The sequence below is a fragment of the Boleophthalmus pectinirostris genome, unplaced genomic scaffold, assembly GCF_026225935.1.
Source record: "Boleophthalmus pectinirostris isolate CB_2022bp ecotype Guang Dong unplaced genomic scaffold, ASM2622593v1 HiC_scaffold_8, whole genome shotgun sequence".
In the NCBI taxonomy this organism is placed as follows: Eukaryota; Metazoa; Chordata; class Actinopteri; order Gobiiformes; family Gobiidae; genus Boleophthalmus; species Boleophthalmus pectinirostris.
Genome location: NW_026571515.1, coordinates 1087979 through 1108277, shown reverse-complemented (window position 1 = coordinate 1108277; position 20299 = coordinate 1087979). Strand labels below are relative to the sequence as shown.

The 20299-nt window shown below is 40.7% G+C and overlaps 1 protein-coding gene across 2 annotated transcripts in view; it reads right to left on the bottom strand.

Moving 5' to 3' along the window:
* LOC110173650 (tumor necrosis factor receptor superfamily member 14-like) overlaps positions 1-18392 on the bottom strand; it is a 43319-nt gene extending 24927 nt beyond the window's left edge. The window contains exons 1-7 of one of the 2 annotated variants that reach the window (XM_055165597.1): positions 18244-18392; positions 16060-16159; positions 13800-13890; positions 7175-7300; positions 5316-5474; positions 3628-3715; positions 1033-2704 (exon numbers count right to left, since the gene is read on the bottom strand). In XM_055165597.1, the coding sequence (XP_055021572.1) occupies positions 2434-2704; positions 3628-3715; positions 5316-5474; positions 7175-7300; positions 13800-13890; positions 16060-16101 (777 nt within the window). In that variant the 5' untranslated portion in view covers positions 16102-16159; positions 18244-18392 and the 3' untranslated portion in view covers positions 1033-2433. Of the gene's footprint in view, positions 1-1032; positions 2705-3627; positions 3716-5315; positions 5475-7174; positions 7301-13799; positions 13891-16059; positions 16160-18243 lie in introns of those variants that run through there. The other variant, XM_055165598.1, reaches the window with a different exon arrangement.
* Positions 18393-20299: the final 1907 nt, after the last annotated feature.

Here is a 20299-nt window from a genome sequence, read left to right as displayed (position 1 = left end):
AACTTGCAGTAAGAAGTTAATTTTTAAATGATGTAAGATCATTTGGGCCAAGTCACCTGGAAGCCTGAGGGACAAGAAAAATTTGTCTGAGGGCCGCATTTGGCCCACGGGCCGTAGTTTGGACATGCCTGGTTTAATGCCACACTGTGGAACATTCCAGACCAATCAACAACGTCTCCATGGAGAAAAGTGACACAGTGCAGCTTTAAAACTTTAAACTCTATAGATGTGAATGTTCAGAGTCACAGAGTCTTGAGGACGGTTTTGTGGGTTTAACTTTACTGATGCTGTGACTTGGTGCTGTGAAAATACTGTAATAATGTTTTTAATAAAAATACTGTAATAATGTTTTTAATAAAAATACTGTAATAATGTTTTTAATAAAAATACTGTAATAATGTTTTTAATAAAAATACTGTAATAATGTTTTAAATAAAAATACTGTAATAATGTTTTTAATAAAAATACTGTAATGTTTTTAATAAAAATACTGTAATAATGTTTTTAATAAAAATACTGTAATAATGTTTTTAATAAAAATACTGTAATAATATTTTTAATAAAAATACTGTAATAGTGTTTATGTTTGTTCATCAGATGAATCACTGGAACAGTAAAGTGTGGCAGGAATAAAAAAGTCAAAGATGTGTGCAGTACATGTGCACAACGGAGTCAAATTATAATATCCAAAAACTGTACATGTTTGTCTGTAGTTCAGCATAAAATAAATAAACCAGGACTAATCTTGGGCTCGAGAGACGGAGAGAGACAGAGACCGAGTCCAGACACTCAGTCCTGGTTTAGTCCTTGTACTGTGGCTCTATTAAAAACTCAGGCAAGATCGAAATTCCAAGTGCAGATGGTTTATTGTGCCAGTGTCCAAAGTGGAAAAAAATCCCAAAAACAGTGCAAAAATATTTACAGCAAGAAAACAGGGTCGAGTTCAGCGTTAACTGTCCCTTTAAGATCCTTGTTCAGCACAAAGACGTTTCCTGCTCTGTAACCGGTGGCAGACTGACTGACAGACAGAAACAGCTCCCCTTTAAACCACCTGACTCCTCCCACTGAGCAACACATCTAAATCATTATAAAGACAAACAATTTAACCATAAACCTCCTTGTCTATGCTACATTGAGCACACAGTCATAAAGTACATTAAATGTCAAAAATAATAGGTGAAAAACGTGAGGAAAATCATATTACATAACACGCGTCACGTGATCAGCACCACGGCCCGAACAGCGACTATTTCAACCAACAGGAAATAAAGGCTCAGTTTGGCAGAGGCGCCGCGTCAGAGGAGAGAGAGATGACGTCATCGCACAGGTAAGAGACAAGTATGAAACAAACTACTGTAACGAGCTCAAGTGTGCAGCCTTGGAGAATTAGTAACGGAGGAAAGAGGGGAAAAGGTGATAATAGTGAATACGGCGCAGATGAATGAAACAGCGGGAAACGGGGAGTGAACTGGTGTGTGCGGGATGAATCAGTGTGTGTGTGTGTGTGTGTGTGTGTGTGTGTGTGTGTGTGTGCGCGGGCACGTCACTGCAGACCGCGGTTACGTGTAGAGGGAAAACACCACCTAAAATCATAGACTGACTGACTCCATCACAGTCCTGTTTTACACATGGTTTAGTCCTGGTTCAGTTCTGGTTTAGTCCTGCTTGTAACAAAACAATCTGAAGAGCCTCTTGGGAGCCGAAAGAGCCGTCTGCTTTTAGTGAACCGAGCCAAAAGAGCCGGTTCTCCAAAAAGAACTGGAATCCCCATCATCACTCGTGTTTAGAATGTGACGATGTAAAAATGTCATTAGTCCGACCGACTGTAAATGTGACACAAAAAGTCAGAAGAACAATAAATGTTTCCTAAATAAACCCAATTTAAAATCCACTAGAGCCAAACCCAAGTTTTTTAAACAATTCAAGATTTACAGTGAATTTTTACATCACTAAATATATCGGTGATTATATCGACAGCTACAACTTCCATTTTATCGGTTTCATATCGGCCACAGCAAAATCCGTATCGGTCGGACTCTGGTCTTTATGTTTTGTTTTTTTTTAGATTTTGTGATTATTAAAAACAGATTTACAAACAGATTTCTTTTTCTGCTTATAAAATCATCTGAAAACTCAAAAAAAAAAAAAAATACAAAAAAATACAGATAAAAATGAAACGTGGTGAGTTTCTGTGATCAGAGTTCATGGTCCTGTTCAGGAGTTTGATTTCAAAAGAGATTTGTTTCACTTGTTTCACTTGTTTAACTTGTTTAACCTGTTGTAGATCCAGTGAAGTCGTCTCTTTGTGGTCAGATTGTGTTAAAATAAAGATGAAGATCTGATCATTTCCCAGTAGATGATTGGATCTCATTTGCATAAAGAGTTTTTCCTTCATCAGTAATCACATAATGTTGGTCTGACGCACTGTAGATGTTAAATGTGTGATGTGGTCTTTGTGTTTTCTCTGTTTTGCTCCTGTAGACGGGTCATTTCTTCTCTTGGTGCTGGTGATGTATTAGGCTTTTTCATTGCAAACACTTGTTTCTTGATGATATAAATCAGTCCAACTGAAACTAATGACACAAGCCATACGACACCAACACCAACACCAACCCCAACGGCTACAGTTGAGTCTTTTTCTCCACATTCAGCGTCCGACTGTGAGGTTCCTTCTTTCACTGTGACTTGGTTCTTCTCTTCACACCTGGAACAGAACAGAACAGAACAGAAGAGTCAGAGTCACAGCTCGGACTTTACACAGACATGTTATATTTGACTTTCTGGTTGTTTTTAGCAGAACACATCAGAGGAAAGTCATTTCAGATTCGTTTTATTTTCTCGTGTGATAAAGACAGGCTGGAGATGACGGGTGTTTGTTGTTTTCAGGACGACTCTGGATTGTTCTGGTTCATGAAATGGTTTTGTGTTTCGCTCGTTTGGCTGGTTTCAGATTTTCTTGTTCTGTTTGTTCTTTTATTGCTCTTGTTTGTCTGTGAGCCTTTTCATTTCATTCTTTTTAATGTTTATTTTACAGAGTTTATTACATTATATTATTTATTGTTTTAGTTGTAGTTAACTGGTATATCTGCCGTCAGTGGCAACTGTCATACATTAGTTTTGTAATATTCATACTGACATAGTAAAATGTTTAAAAAGAAATATTTTACTTAAATAAGTTATTTTTTTTCAGTAAGTTCATGTTAATTAATTTCATTTTATTTTGGCTGAATTCTTCCACTTCCAATTACATATCGTTTCGAGGGGAAGTTTTAACAGGTGCACAGTCTCAACTGGGAGACACACGAGGAGCTGCTCTGTCCTCTGAGATAAAAGGACATTTTTTTGTTTTAAGGTGAAAGTTTTCAAAAGGACAAGACTTTATTCTCTTTGAGTGGATGTGGCCAATGAGGGACATTTTGTCTTGTTTTTATTGTGTGATTATTTTTTTTTCTGTCTGTGTTTTGTATCTGAGGGTTAATTTTAAGTTTTGTTTTTTTCTTTTCTATTCTGACATTGAGATTCATTTACATGTGAAGACACGTGGAAGACTCATATCTGAATAAATGTTTGTTAAAACCAAAGAAAGATTTTGAGCCTTGTTTAAACTTGAGGGGTGGGTTACTGTACCGTGTGTGCGGCCGACAGACTGACAGAGTCCCATTAGAGAAGGAGTCTGGAGGACACGGAGAACAAACTGTGTCTGTAGAAGAACTCCCTGTGAACACACAGATCACAGGTCACACACATTAACACTATGTACTATATTTTACTCAAGTAAGAGTTCTGTTACTTCAGTAAAACTATGATTCAAGTAGGAGTAAAAGTATTTTGGTAGAAAAGTATTGTGAAAAGTAGAATCTCTTGTAAATATAAGTGAGTCGTCCTCTGTGCTGCGTCTGTCTGGACGTTTAGGAAACTGTGGCACAAACTAAAACCTTTTATTTTTTTACCATTTTCTGCTTCAACAGACAAATCAATGAATAAATACAAGAGACAAAATGAACAATAAATCACTTCTAATCACTTTCACCATCACAGAACAGAACTTGGGTGAAGAAAATATCCATTTATAAAATATTGGTGTGTGAAGTCAGAGTTTTAAATCAGAGCTGTTCTACAAACTCCACTCAGAACGTTTCAGGTCACAGTTTCTTCTCATCCACTATGGAGATTTATTTGATCTGATCTGAAAGTTCTGGAGTGAATAAATGTAGAGCAAATAGACTGCTCCAAAAAAACTCAAAGGAACATTTTGAAAACACTTCAGATCTCAAAGTGAAAAAAAATCTGTTGTACATCAAAACAAATCTGTACAAAATCACACAATAAGGATTTACCACTTTTAATGGAAACAACATTTTCAGCCACAGAAGCTTCATTTTATCGACAGTCTGAAAATCAAAGTGAAATAATGAAGTGTTGGACTCGACCAGTTTGACTAAATGTAATTTGTGTAACTCAATGCTCGTCAGTGTCTCGTGCGGCTCCTGTTTGTTGTGGGATTCTCCAGATGAGGTGATGGATGGTGTCCTCAGTGTTTTGTCTGTCACAGGGATTATAGATGGAAATTATGTCTGAGAGCTACAGTCTGGTACAAAGAATCTTTTCATTGTTTCTTTGATTAATGCCCCTGTACATGGTCCCTGTAAACTTAACTCAAGTCAACTCAAGTCAACTCAAGTCAACTCAAGTCAACTCAAGTCAACTGCTGTTTAGATGTGGGATGTTCTCCAGGTCTGTGTGAGCATCACTGAGTTCCTGTAGAGTCTGAGGAGGAACCTGGAGCATCTGATGGACCCAAACATCATGTCCCAGAGGTTCTGTCAGGTTTAAGTCAGGTGATGGTGAAGGACGTTCAGTCGTATTGATCCATCCATGGAGCAGCAACAGAACGTTCTCCTCATCTTCTCCAGACTCTTTCTCGTCTGTCACAGGAGCTCAGGGTGAACCAAAGCAGCCAAAAAACATCAAGAGAAAAAACTGGAAATGAGTCCCGGTTCAGGGTCCAGTCCTGTTTCAGGGTCCAGTCCCGGTTCAGGGTCCAGTCCCGGTTCAGGGTCCAGTCCCGGTTCAGGTCTCACTGGTGTCACTTTACTGCCCCTGTGTTCATTTCCATGAAAAGAGGAGCATCTGTTTGTTCCTCAGCTCTGTCCACATTTGTATAGTTATACAACTGATTCTTTCACATTGGAGATGCGAAGTGTTTCTTGTATTTTTTCTTGAGCAGTGCAGCTTTGATTGTGTAAAGTCAAACATGTGCAGCTCAGTGCAGTTTTATTGTGGAAGTGCAGATTGTTCTGAGTTGTTTTTCTCACCTGGTTGTTGGATAAATTCTCCAGGTGAACAGAGCGAGTGTTTCTGAGACGCTTCACAGTTTCCCTCGTCTGACGGTTCCACACAGAAGAACCTGTCCTCAGGTTCACACAGGGTGTTAGAAGTGGAGGTACACGAAACCTTCACTCTCAGACCAGAACCTGGACACAACAAACACACACACACACACACACAGTTACACATGATTTCTGGACAAAACAGGAAAATGTAAACATTCCTAATTTACTTAAATTAAATTTAAGATAATCACAGACAGGTTTTCACATTTATCTGATCAGTTCCGTTTGGTGATTTTTGTGATTAATCTAATGAATGCCATAGTTAACTCACGACTGATCACAAATTAATTGCACGTTGTTGCCCCCTGAATCATTTTAATCTTTTTATCAACATAGAAAAGTGGATAGGCTTTGTGTAAATGTTTTTTTTATTTGCAAACCAGAACAGTTGGTAGTGAGACAACTTTGCTCTGGATGTTCCACTGTCATGTTCCACTTTGATGAAGTGCGTCTCTTCTGTCGTCAGAACAGTCAAAGTGACTGAAGTTCCCACTGTGGGTGAAACAATCAGCTCTGACCTGAGGTCGTTCTCATGACTGAGGGACGTCCAGTGATCTCCTGTGTTTGTCCAACACCTGCTGTACTAAGGGCACATTCACACTGGGACTTTTGGACCGTGCAGTGGTCAGATGTTGTTGCCTGGGGATCTGTGGCCCATGTTTGCACCTGTGCGGCCTGGGTCCCAAACAGGGTCCACACTCCATGTCCCCAGCCTCCTCCGGAGGCTTCTCCCGGAGGTGCGAGTTGAAAGTCCCTCTAATAGAGGCTCCACCAAATGTTCCCAACAGACCCTCACTACACGCTTGGGCCTGCCAGGTCTTTCCGGCTTCCTCCTCCACCAGCGAACCAACTCACAACCAGGTGGTGATCAGTTGACAGCTCTTGACTCTCTTCACCCGAGTGTCCAAGACACGCGGCCGGAGGTCACATGACACGACTACAAAGTCGATCATCGACCTCCGGCCGAGGACGTCCTGGTGCCACGTGCACTTATGGACCTTGTGCTCGAACATGGTGTTGGTTCTAAACAAACCATGATTAGCAGAAGTCCAATAACAGAACACTACTCGGGTTCAGTTCAGGGAGGCCGTTCCTCTCCAAGTGTCACTGTCAGGGGCGGCAGTAGCTCAGTTGGTAGAGCATTTGCCCACTGATCTGAAGGTTGGCGGTTCGAATCCAGCTCGCAACATAAACATCACAGGTTGAGCGTCAGATCCACTGACCCACAGGTTGGCTGGTGTGATTCCAGCTCCCACAGATGAATGCTGTGGGAGATGGAATCACAACACCAGTGAGTGGTTCCTTGTTGTAAAGAGCTTTGAGTGCCTTGAAGGTGGAAAAGCGCTATAGAAAAATGTGACCATCACCCACGTGGGCACTGAAGTCCCTGGTTGGTGCACTGTCTAGTCCCTCCCAGGGCCTGGCAGAAGGCTGGGTACTCAAGTACTCTGCTCTGCTGTTCGGCCCGTAGGCAACACCACAGTGAGAAACCTGTCCCCGGATGCGACCCTCTCGTTCACCGGGGTGAACTCCAGCAATGAGCCCACACCAGCCCAACACCAGAGCCCACACCAGCCCGCTGCCGCTCCCTGCGGCCAACACCAAAGAAACAGAGTCCAGCCCCTCTCAAGGAGTTGGGTTCCAGAGCCCAAACTGTGCGTGGAGGTGAGGCCGACTATATCCAGACAGGACCTCTCAACCTTCTGCACAAGCTCAGGCTTGTGTTTGCTCAGGGCTTTGGAGTTGCATGCTATAAGACTATGCAGTGGTGTAGTTCATACCTGCAGCGCACATCCTACAGCGCAGACACTCTGTCCTCCCTGTGGGCTTGTTCATGTACGTCCCACCGTCACATGGGAGACACGATGTGCTGCGGAACTCTGTGCAGTGTTTATTCACTCGAGTGCCTGTCAGCAGCAGATAAATACATTACAATTCATAACACCAACAGAGAAGCACAAAGAGCTGTGACAGTTTTAGCACTTCTTTTATCAGTCCCTGATTACTTGTTACCCTGAAAACACAGAAGATCAGCTCCAGTCAGAGACAACGCAGCAGTGGGACTGGTGGAACTGTTAAGGACCAAAATAGTGCCCAATTGTTCGCTTTTATGGTACAAGCATGAAACTTTGCCAGATTATTAACATCCCTAGGACCAACATTTATGGATATGGAACCAAGTCGACCTTGGAGCTGAGGACTGCACATGTCACATAACGGCTGACATGGAAACGAGGTTGGGAGCTAAATTATTGCTTTAACTGCCTTTTTTGGAAAATAATGTTAAATAATCATATGGGTTATAAAAGAAAAATGTATTCTCAAGATACTAGCTACTGCAAAGCGGTTTCAATGCCGTTTTTAAAATGAAAGTAAAAATGAAATCACAGAAAGATATTTGCTACTAAACTAATGGTGTTTTTTAAAAGGTGCATTGTGTAAATTTTCTGGTCTCCATGGAGATGTTATTGCTTGCTGGAATATTTCACAGTATGGTATTAAACATTTCTATCTCCATGGAGACTAAACTAGACCAAGTTGCAGGTCAGATCTGTGGACCCCGCTCACAGTCACAATGTCTGTTTTTCTAGGTATTTTTGGGCAATAAAACCACCTGTGATTGAATACATGTAAGGTAGATCTGTTTAACCCTTCCAGACCTAAGGGCATTTTTGGTACATTTGTCCTCGCCTGGATTTTTTTCCTAATTTTTGCTATTAAAACTCCCCCTTTTATCCCCTAATGAAGTGTTATACATCCTTTTTTTCAGTACAACCTGTTCTTTCACAATCTGAGTGCTGTAGTTGTGTCATATGGCTGTAATAAAAGCTATAGCACTAGAAATACAAAGGAAAAAAAAAAAAACGGAAAATAATATTCACACTCCTTTATTCAAAACACACAGCAAACATGTATAAACAACTTTTTAGACATAATACTTAGTTTAGGGTCTTAGCTACAAAAGTGCAAAATATGAAGTTTGTAGGTATTCTAAAAATGTCATTTTTGCCCTCAAAACAAAAAAAGTGCACTCGTCCAAGTCCTTCACTAGTGCCAATCATGGAAGCAGTTCCTATCAGGCACCAGGCATAGTGCCACATCACAGGCCTTGCATTTCCATGCAGTACACTGCCTCTTCCCCTGTGTTTGTCAGTAGTGCACACATGACAGCCTCCCATATGATCCTTGCCTGCTGCGGTCTTCCTGGTGTGGTGGTTAGTAAGTGTGGTGATGGAGATGAAGTACTGAGGAGTGGAGATCTGGATCTTCCATGCCCTCCATCCCTGCCCCTCCTCCTGCTCTCAGAGGAGATCGTAGGTGTTGAAGGTGTTGATGGTTCTGGACGGGTGGCTGGGGTTGTAGACACTGATGAAGCTGGGGAGACACCTGAAGTGAATGGCACAGGGGAATCTGGAGGAGCCTGAGGAACATCCTCTGACTCAGCACTAAACAAAAGAAAAGGAAAAAATGTTAGTTTGTGTAAAACTTGTGTATTACATATGGACTACAACAAGTCTAAGTCTAGTGCAGCAGGGGCAAAGACAATGCACAACCCCATCCCCCACCCAAATGGTGTCAACAGATTATGACCTCACTAATTAGGACATCCACACCTCCCAAACCACTTCATCCACTTTACACATGTAGTTTGTAGCTCGTTATTACAAACAACAACATACATGTCATAAGTCTAGTGCAACACAGGTAAACAGTTGTCTGAAGTTCACAATCTCATCCCCCACCTAAATGATTAAACCCCTCACGCATCAAATAAAACTGTATCCAAACAATGCGTAAATAGGCATTACGCATGCTACTATTATGTATTTACGCCCGTTTACTACAAGTGTGCATGATGTTTGCTCTAAATAACTATGAAATATTTGCTACTTACTCTTCAATAGGGTCCAGATCCTCCAGATAATCCAACTCTTCATCTGTATAAAAAGTGTCCACATCGGACTCGGCGTCACTGCCAGGCTCCGTTACCATCGCCACTGCTTCCAGCAAGGAAAGTGACGCTTTGCGGCCATTTCTGTTCGTTCGTTCTTTCTTTCTTCTGATAGACTTCCCGGAGCTCTTTATCCTCTGTGCGCAAAACAATAAATGCCTTGGCACACGAATGTGTGTACGCCAAGCGCGCATCTGCGCGCACCTGCTCACACCCGCGCGCACCCGATTCATTGCTCGGCACTAGGCTGTTTACGTCCTGTTGGGTGTATTATGTATCATTTGCAAGTAAAAAAAAAACCTTTCAAATAAAAATAGTAAGAGATGCGCAATTACGCACACCAAGATGCGTAATTTGCCATTTACTTGAGAAATAATGGTACTTAGGTCTGCTTTATCAAATGCTATGAGCACAGTCGCTCAGAGGAGAAACTATCTTGACTTACAACAATCTTTGGCAAAGTTTGGGCCAATGAAAATGGATGGAGCGCGTCACGCGCCGAAGAGCAAAGTTCCTATTGGACACCTGTTTTCACTACGTCACCACGCAGCGTGCGTGTGACGTAGGATGATGCCGGAAAGATGCTCGTAAAGCCACGGGTTTTATCTATACAAGGAAAAATTTAGTCTCTATCTTTTATGGTTAAAAAGTTATGCGCGGTTATGTAAAACATGTCCGCCGGTATCGTATACGATACCGTCGGTTTGGAAGGGTTAATGTCACACTGTAGAACATTCTAGGCAGAGCAGTGGCATATCCATAGTAACAAGCAGGTGACAGACCCCCAGTCAAAAAGTTACAGTGAATCTTTAATAGTATAATTTACTGTTTCTAGTGCTTTTTCTTTTTTTTTGGTAATCTTAGAGCAAACTAGGTAAATTTGCTAAATAATCTGATCAAAAATGTGTAAAAATGAGAGTGTGTGAACTCCAGTGGCCTCTGTGGTATCAAGTACTATGTGACATCACATAGAACTGCCCTGATTACAGCCTGTTGTTTCTGTTTATAAAACCCTGGTTATGAGGGGGAGTTTGTCGTGTGGATACCTGTCACACTGTTCCTTATACCCCCTAGCCCCGCCCCTCTCTTTCACTCTCTTCTTTAGTCCTCCAAGTAACTCAGTTTATCAGATCTATTTGAAATGTGTTTGTGGGCGGAGTTTACGTGTTTAGTCCCACTTTAAGGCAAATGTAAAACATAGTTTTGTGTAGGTTTGATTTTCTATCTTCATTTCTCTCTCCCTCCTCTTTGTTTAGTCTCTATTTTCAATGGTTCAATCAGCAAATTTCCTGGTTCAAATAGTGAAAAAACTACTGAAAATCTGAATAAAAGTACAGTTACATAGCAAAACATCTACTCAATTACAAGTACTACTGCGAAACTTGTACTTGAGTGAAAGTATAAAGTGCACATATAAAAATCACTAACTACACAAGTGACTAGTATTTAAGGCTTTGTACATAAAACTTGAAGCTGACTTAAGTTTCTTTAATTCAGTCTTGTTCTGGACGTTACGGCTGCTTGTTACCATGGAGATTTCATTGCTTTGCCTGAAATATTCCGCAGTATAGCATTAAATTTATTTATGTAACCTTAATTTTATTTTGGGTGTTTTAATTGCTCAAAAATACCTTGAAAAAACATGGGGGGTCACTTCTCCATAGATCTGACCTGTAAACATGGCCTGGTTGCACCACTGTTTTGTCTCCAAGGAGACAGACAAGTTTAATGCCATACTGAGGAACAATATAACACTGCCATTATCACTCCCAGCAGAAAAGTTACATAGTACATCTTTAATACTACTAACAGATGTCTGACCAAAAAATATCTGCATTAATATTAGAATTGCCAGTGTGTAAATGATCTTGCATTTTATTATCCTTACCATAATGAATGAATGTTAGCTTAGCAACATCTGTGCTTAAATTGTCTTTTAAGGCGTCACGGTGATGAATTAAAATTTGGCATGTGCCACAAATAAACCACAATCATCACCAAATTAATTTACCCCCCTAAAACACATCACGGTAACAATAATGACAAGAGCAGAGGTGGACGGATGTGGTGTGGCTCTATTAAAAACTCAGGCAAGATCGAAATTCCAAGTGCAGGTGGTTTATTGTGCCAGTGTCCAAAGTGGAAAAAAATCCCCCAAAAGTCCAAAAAGTATTTACAGCCAAAAAACAGGGTCGAGTTCAGCGTTAACTGTCCCCTTTAAGATCCTTGTTCAGTGCACCGACGTTTCCTGCTCTGTAACCGGTGGACGACTGATTAACAGCCAGGAACGGCTCCCCTTTAAACCACCTGACTCCTCCCACTGAGCAACACATCAAAATCATTATAGAGACAAACAATTTAACCATAAACCTCCTTGTCTATGCTACATTGAGCACACAGTAATAAAGTGCATTAAATGTTAAAAATAATAGCAGAAAAACGTGAGGAAAATCATATTACATAACACGCGTCACGTGATCAGCACCACGGCGCGAACAGCGACTATTTCAACAACAGGAAACAGTGGCTCAGTTTGGCAGAGGCGCCGCGTCAGAGGAGAGAGAGATGACGTCATCACACAGGTAAGAGACAAGTATGAAACAAACTACTGTAACGAGCTCAAGTGTGCAGCCTTGGAGAATTAGTAACGGAGGAAAGAGGGGAAAAGGCGATAATAGTGAATACGGCGCAGATGAATGAAACAGCGGGGAACTGGTGTGTGCGGGATGAATCAGTGTGTGTGTGTGTGTGTGTGTGTGTGTGTGTGTGTGTGTGTGTGTGTGTGTGTGTGTTGCGGTTACGTGTAGAGGGAAAACACGTCACAACGGCTCATTCCAGTGATCCCACACCAGACTGAAAACACCTAAGAAATTGTGAAAATGGTGATTTGGGATTATGACCAAATTAAGGCAAGATCTGACCAGGTTTTGAGATGGTGTCGTATTTTCATTGTGATCTCTCAATGTGGAATGAGCTGTAGATATTCAGACTATAATTTAATCTAAAGAGGAGGCTCTGTTCACACCTGTACTACAGTGAGATATGGATTGTAATAAAGATATAAACCCATTATTAAGACCACAAATGTACTATGTTTTAGCTTCAAATGTTAAAATAAAGTCTAATTAAAAAACAAAATGCTTAAACTGCTGAAATAATGTTTTTTTCTTTTTTTTTTTATGTGAGATGGCTATGTAAAGTCTATGTAAAAGGACAATGCAATTTAACGTCTTTAGGTTCACAATGTAACTTTTCCAGTGGAAGGTGAGATACCTGCTTGTCTCCAGGGAAATGTTATTGCTTTGCTTTCACCGTATGACATTAACCTTATCCATCTCCCTGGTGACATGAGACTCTGCTAAATGGAAGAATGTCTGCATTTTAGATATTTGAGCAATAAACACATTTTCAATCCTTAACTGAATAAACACAAGACTGATATGTTTAATGTCGTACAGTGAAAGATTCCAGCCAAAGCTGTAACATCTTCATGAAAGAAGCAGGTTGTGGACCCCCCACCAGAAAAGTTATAATGCACCATTAAGAATTTTTAGAATTTTAAGACACCAGATGTGCCCAGCCCTGCAGATTGGGGATGGAAGCGTGACGCAGTCAGTGGTTAGAACAAGTGACAAAGGACACATTCTCTGAACTTATCAAGTGTGGATGCAGAAGCCTGTGCTGGGTGATGCAAGTGCACAAAGACAAATTTGGCATGTACAGGGTCATGCCAATGTGGCAGCAGCTGCACTTACAGCACTTTAAAAAAGTTTACTGATTTAAGGTAGATCTCTGTTCTGTGTTTGGGGTTAAGCTTCCATGCAGCATTTAATTATCATTATGAACCATGATATGGCACTTACAGATCTTTAGAGATGATCAAATGTGTTTTGTTATCAAAAACCCAATAAATATGGCTCTGAAAGATAAAATATTGGATTAACTTGGATTTCAACCACAGGGAGCCCACGCAACCCTTACATTCTCAGGGAAAACGATCATGTGACTGCCTTAATGCTTTGGAGTTTATGAAAAATTGTTGTTCAACATTACAAAATGGATAATTAAACAAATTAGACTCTAAGAAAGGAATTATGTAGTATTTTTTAAGTCAGACTCATTTTCATATAGTCCATTTTGTGACATGTGCAGTTCTCAGCTCCAATGTTGAATTAGACTTGGTTCCATATCCAGAAATATTAGTCCTGGGGGTGTTACTAATCTGGCAAAGTTTCATGCTTGTACCATAAAAGCAAACTATTTTGGTCCTTAACAGCTCCACTAGATTGGTCCATGCACCAAAGACGAGGCCAAGTCTAAACCTACAGTCTCCCACTGTAGTTTGGTATAATACTCACCTCACAGGCGTCACAATCATGTTCCACGTTACGTTTGGGGGGCACAGACTGAGACAAGAGGTTTTTTTGAGTTGATAGTAAAGAGGTGACACATACCCACTGGACACATGGGACAACACTCCACTCCGATCGGGTACTCAGATGGATGACAGGTGAGGCCTGAGGTCACCTCAACCACAAAAATAATCTGTAAAAAAACAAAAACAAATATTGTCCAAAGAGTTAAGATACTTTAAAGTTTGATTAAAGCTCCAGTATGACACTAAACTGACTCCTGTGACCTGTAAGTCACGTTCTAATGCTGATCCCTCCTCAAAAACACAGCTGGAGTCGTGTTTTGTTTCATTCACATATTTGATTAACTCTTTATTATTAGGCTGCGTCCACACAACGACACTCCTGGATTTTTTTTCGCGGGTTGAAAAAAAATTCACGTCCACACACGAGTCAGATCAATAAATATTCACGTCCAGACGACAACGGAGCGCAGAGTGAAAACGATGTAAAACATAAACCACACCTGTATGTGGCGCTGTAACAATAATAATAATGTTTAATAATGCAAATCTCAAAGCTTTTTTAAACTTAATGGTAATTTAGCCGATTTTAGATTTATCCCAGAAATATCACCGGATTGTTTTGCAAAAGTGAAACATAAGTTTTTGTTTTTAGCCATAAGATTTGGAGGAGAATTAGTAGAATAATTTGATCTCAAAATCCAACAGTTTAATTATCCATGTGTGATCTTTGTTATTGATTCGTGTGTGTAATCTGCATGCGTGTTGTTAGCATTAGCATTAGCAGTGTGTCTCGGTTGTTGGGCGACAGGAGCGGCTCCGTGCTCTGCACATGTCACATTTCAACAATGGTCTCATGTCCCTAGAGGCGAGTTCGAGGGCTGCAACATCATCGTTTTCCAAAAGCTCTGGTTTGTTCGTCCACACGACAACGCAACGCCAACGTTCAGATTTCTCCACTCTGGAACCTGTTCTCAAAAAAAAGTTTGCCACCACCCGAAACGCCGGCTCCATGTGGATGAAAGACCAGAACGAACAAAAACTTCACCGTGTCAACCAAAAAATGTTGTTGTGCAGACAGACCCTGAGTCTGTCTACATCTGCAAAGATCAAAATGCTGTGTCCCAGCTTGTGCTCAGGGGTCGTACAGCGTCACATATGAGGACATTTATCTGTCTCTAATTTGGATTAAACGGACATAATATAGAGAATCTAAACTTCATAACGAGGTTTAACCTGCCCACGTGAACCATTGGCCCAGACCGGCAAGATTTAGGCAAATATGTCTCCAAGTGCTCGTGTTGGCCGATAATATCGATCAACACGAGCTGATAATATCGGCCAACTGATATCGGTTGGGCCCTAGTTGTGAGTTAAACATGTGAAAGAAACAAAACACAACTGCAGGTCTGTGTGTGACCAGGAAACTACATTAGAACAGAAACTATGGTAACATGGGCTGTTTAAAGGAGCACTGTGTCACTTTTCTGGCTCTTCTTATAAACATAATTAATAAAATGATTGATCGATGTCGATGTGCACATCCACCAACTCTGTTACTCCAGTTAGATGTTGGAACACCAGAGTCAGTCTGTTTGTCCTACAGCCATTACCCTTAAACACATTAGAAATAATGGAGTCGACTGGACCCACGTCCACCACGTTTACGACCGTTCACTGTGCACAGAAACACTGTATGGACCATTTTATAATCAGAGCACAGGTCACTTCAATAAAAAGTGAAAAATAGGCTTCGTTTCTAAAGTAAAAACATGTTTTCAGTAGACTCCCTATAAAGAATGATTTGGTGAGTGAATTGTGTACAAAGATATACAAGCTGCTGTTTCATGAGTTCATGGTGATAACCTGAGCTGAATCTGCAGAGTTAAAGGGGAACATTGATACCTTTCACAGTGGGTGGTACCACTGTTCCCCTGGGAACATCGGGATGACCCTGTCCGGGTCCATATGGGATGGTGTCAGTGTCCGGACTTGGACCGCCAGATAGTGACCCCATTACTACAATTTAAAAGGTCTGGAGCTGGAGGCTGTTGTCTGAAACTCCTCCCCTGCCTTAGAAGCTCTGTGACTGTGCCGAGCTCTGTGAGGGTCCAAGTTTAAACCGTACACCTGGAGCACCACAAGATGGATTATTGAGAGTTTGTGAGTCACAAACATCACAAGAATCCATCTTGCTGCTCTGGTTAGATACAAAGCATGTAGTGTATGACAAATAAAGTACTGGTCAAGAGTTTTATTTAATTTATTGAATTAAAAGACTCTTCTACTGGCATTCTCCATAACTTCTGCCAAAGCCACAAAAGAGAAAAAAATCTTACCAAAATGAGCAGAAAAGTGGTGACTTCCTCCTGGTTTTTCATGTTGTGTATAAAGTTAAATATGATGAAACTCCTTTTGTGAGACGCTGGACTTCAGAATCTGAAATGTAAAGTTCTGTTTTAGAAACATGAAATTTAACAAAAAACAAACACATTTGGACAGAAGATACAAAGGAAACAAGGAGACGAGGAGACACAGAGAGGAGACACAGAGACACAGAGAGGAGACACACAGGGAGGGCGGCTGTAAACTTTAGACTCCATAGATGCACAGATCCTTGTGGATTTTCCAGGCATGGCTCATGTGGCTGCCATAATTGTATAATATAATTGTATAACTGTAGTGTTTCACTTCCAAATGAAGTTAAGTCAAGTCAGTAACATCTGGTGACAAAAGCTTTTTTATTTGTTGCTGTTCTGAACAGTTACTTTTCTAAAATCAGCAGAACCTGATGGTGTTTGTGTCATTTAAGCTTCAAACTGAATCAGTGAGAAAAATAGAAACCACTGCTCTGGTGTTGAGACACGAGGGAAATGCTTTAAACACAATGAAACAAAAATAAAGTGTTTTTAAATCAATGTTTTGTCTTCACATTATGATTTTAAAGCAACTCGATGTAAAAGTTTTGAAAATTATAAGGCCAGATGTTTCAATGAACTAAGGGATTAAAATGTTTATTAAAACTAAATCAAACTGAGCAAATATACAATAATAATGCACAGAGAAATAATAGACAAAACTCCTAAACATGACAGTAAACAGTAACAAACAGAAGACTAAAAGCTTCAACAAACAGAACATTCTGCATTAGTCATGCAGCCATGATCACAACTGTACTGAGACACGTGCAGAAACCCACTTCCTTCAACACAGACTCTGACACAGAGCGGCTCTAGAACCTTCTCTTCACATGCACATGTAAAACACACACCAAGCACTAGGAGCCGTGTTATAGGGTGACCCCCGACATGACTCTGAAAATGACGACATTTAGACTCAAAATTACACTGTAATGGACTGACACACTGTGTGTGTGTGTGTGTGTGTTTGGTGTGTGTGTTTATGTGTGTGTGTGGTGTGTGGTGGTGTATGTGTGTGTGTGTGTGGTGTGTGTGTTGTATGTGTGGATGTGTGTGTGTTTTGTGTGTCTGTGTGTGTGTCTGTGTGTGTGTCTGTGTGTGTGTGGATGTGTGTGTGTGTCTGTGTGTGTGTGTGTGTGTGGATGTGTGTGTGTGTGGATGTGTGTGTGTCTGTGTGTTTATGTGTGTGTGTTTGGTGTGTGTGTGTGTGTGTGTGTGTTATGTGTGTGTTTGGTGTGTGTGTGTGTGTGTAAAGTGAGAACTGCTCTGAGGATGATGTAAATAAACTTCCTTATGGGATCAATAAAGTTTTTCTGAATCTGAAAACGTGAGGACAAAGGGTCAGAGTGTGTAACCACAGAGCAGAACAAAATGTCTAAAAACTGCCCCAAATAACCACTTATCACTGTTATCATGATCATATTATTATTTGTTACATATAATTAGTATAACGATCACACTTATTATTATTAATCAGTTTCTAGATCAACAAGATGATTATGTATTTCACACACTGATTACATGATGAAGACAACTTGTGTTGGTTGTTGGGGAAAAAACAGACGATAAAGAAGAAAACTGCGCAGCACTGCTCATGTTCTGGTGTCGCCCTGTCGAACCTGCCGCACCTTTTAAAAACAAAACAAACAAACAAAAACCTGCAACACCTTTTACTTCCTGTTCACATCAGTGTCGACACGGCAGTTTTCAGAACACAAGAGTGTTTTCCTTTGTTGCTCTTATTGACAAAACGACGCTCTGAGCACCGAGCGTGTTTGAAAGTCGACTTCCTTTTTGACATTTGCTTTTGTTCAACACCAAACAGTTTCAAACATTATTATCGCAGAATCACAGATGAAATACGGCCGGGGGTTTGTTTTGATGCGCGCAACGGCCGAGGGTCCGAAATGAGGAGAAAATGTCCAGAATGAGGACACATAACAGATCCGGACAGACTCTAAAACCGAACTGTTCGACTGAAATGTCCCCGTAAGATGCGGACGCTACACACAGTCTCGGTCTCTCGGGAACTATGCCAGTACAAACCCGAACACGATGAAAAGTAAACAGCAAAAAACTCAAACACACAGAACATCTACTTACGTCATCATCTCAAACTCATAAAGTTCCAAAAGTGAAAAAACAGCCCCGAACCGAGTCCTCAGCAAACGGACAAACGAGAGCCAAACGGACAAACGAGAGCCAAACGGACAAACGAGAGCCAAACGGACAAACGAGAGCCAAACGGACAAACGAGAGCACTCTTCCCTGCAGCCTGTGTCCCCGCAGTCCGACACAGAGACTGAATTGGGGGTGAGACTCACCTTTACCTGCCCCGGGGCGGGGCCAAATCGGTAAAATGACGCCCCGGGGTTTCAAAATGGCTGCCCATTCAAGTCAATGGGCTCGATGGCGCATGAGTCCAGATTCTCTTGTTTAAATCTGAATTACAGTCGTATTTTGCTTCTGTGTCGCTCCTAAAGGAATCTGACAAGGACAATAACTTTGTGATGATGTCTCCAAATATTTATGTTTTGAATCTAAAAACTGCAATAATGTCAGTGTTTGCTCTGAATGTGATGGTTTATACACACTGGCCTTGCTCGAAGTTTTATTTTATTGTTTTGTAAATGTTTTAAAATGTACGTGTAATGCGGTTTTATCTCCCACCGAGAGTTATGCACATTTCATTATGTAAAAAAAAAAAAAGAAAAGATTCCAGATTCACCTTTAGCATGCGCATGCGCAGTAGAGTCTTTTCTCCCGTGAGCACGCGCACGGAGCGCGGGCTCGTGTATCACGTGATCACTTTGCCCAATCAGAGCGAGAGGAGCAGAGGAACGATTTTTTTATATATATATATATTTTTATTACAGAAACACAACAACATGACAAAAGAGCAAATGTAGATACAGTATAAATTGCAGATGGGATTGTTGCGCATCAACACAAAGTCGTCATGATTTTCTTCTGTGAAAGTCTTTTTTTTTTTTCTCCTATTGTAGAAACCATAGCAACAAGACAAAACATGAGAGGTATAAACATTATAAAGTGCAGGGGAATTACTGTTGCATTGAAGCAAAGTCCAGTTCACAGTTAATGCAGGAATGACGGGCGGTTTGCAATTTATCAAACAAGAGAACAGAGGGAATGAAACCAAAACTAAACAAACAAAATAAATAAATAGATAAAATAAAATAATGTCATAAATTAAATAAAGCTAAACCGTACTTCTTATAGATATTGTAAGTTTTAACTGTTTTGGACCTGTTTTATTGTTTGAAAATATTGTTGGAGTTCAATATTTTACTGATCAATAATTGGTCTAACGATTATAAAGTTTTTTTTTTAAGACAACTTAAAAGTTTTGAGCTGAGATAAAGTTTATGATCAAAAAATAGGTAAAAATCGCCACAAAATGCGACAGTTTTGAAAGTTGTAGGTTCATGTCGGACGAACACAGTTTGTGATTTGCCTCAGTGAGAAAAATCTTGTCTCAGTCCAGAGGATTTTTTTTCGCTGAAGCACCAATGAGAGTCACTACGCCACCTGGAGGCAGAAACAAGCAACAACACCTCCAGTTATTTTCATAAATCCATGGGCCAAGTGCGTTTGGCGGTTGTTTTCAGAACACATTAGCTCCTCTCCTTTCACAGTTTTCTTCCCATCACAGCACCAACATCTGAGTCCATGTTGAGCACGTTTGGATGTTTTTTTTTTGTTTTTTGTTTTTTTTGAGACGTGTTTGTTTGCGCTCGTGCTGCTTTCACTTTTGCTTGCATGGTCACGTGGCGCCCTCTGCGGTCAGTCTGGGGTATTACACAAGGCTCAGGTGCGATTTACACGGAGCCTCCTTCACTGTGACGCTGTTTTCTGATTTGTTCTAATGTTTCCCACACCACAGCGCAGCGGCCTCCAGGGGGCGCCAGGTGAACCCCACAGAGAAGACCAAACCCCCAAACACAAATGTAACATCACAGGGACTTAGAACGGTGATTAACCAAGTACAAATGTTACTTATTTCTGCTTTTCTGAGTTTTTTATTTTATTTTATTTGAATATTTTAAAGGTGCACTGTGTAACTTTAGTTTTATTTTACATTGATTCAGTTACAGGTGGTTTTATAGCTCAAAAATGCCTAGAAAAACAGACATTGTGA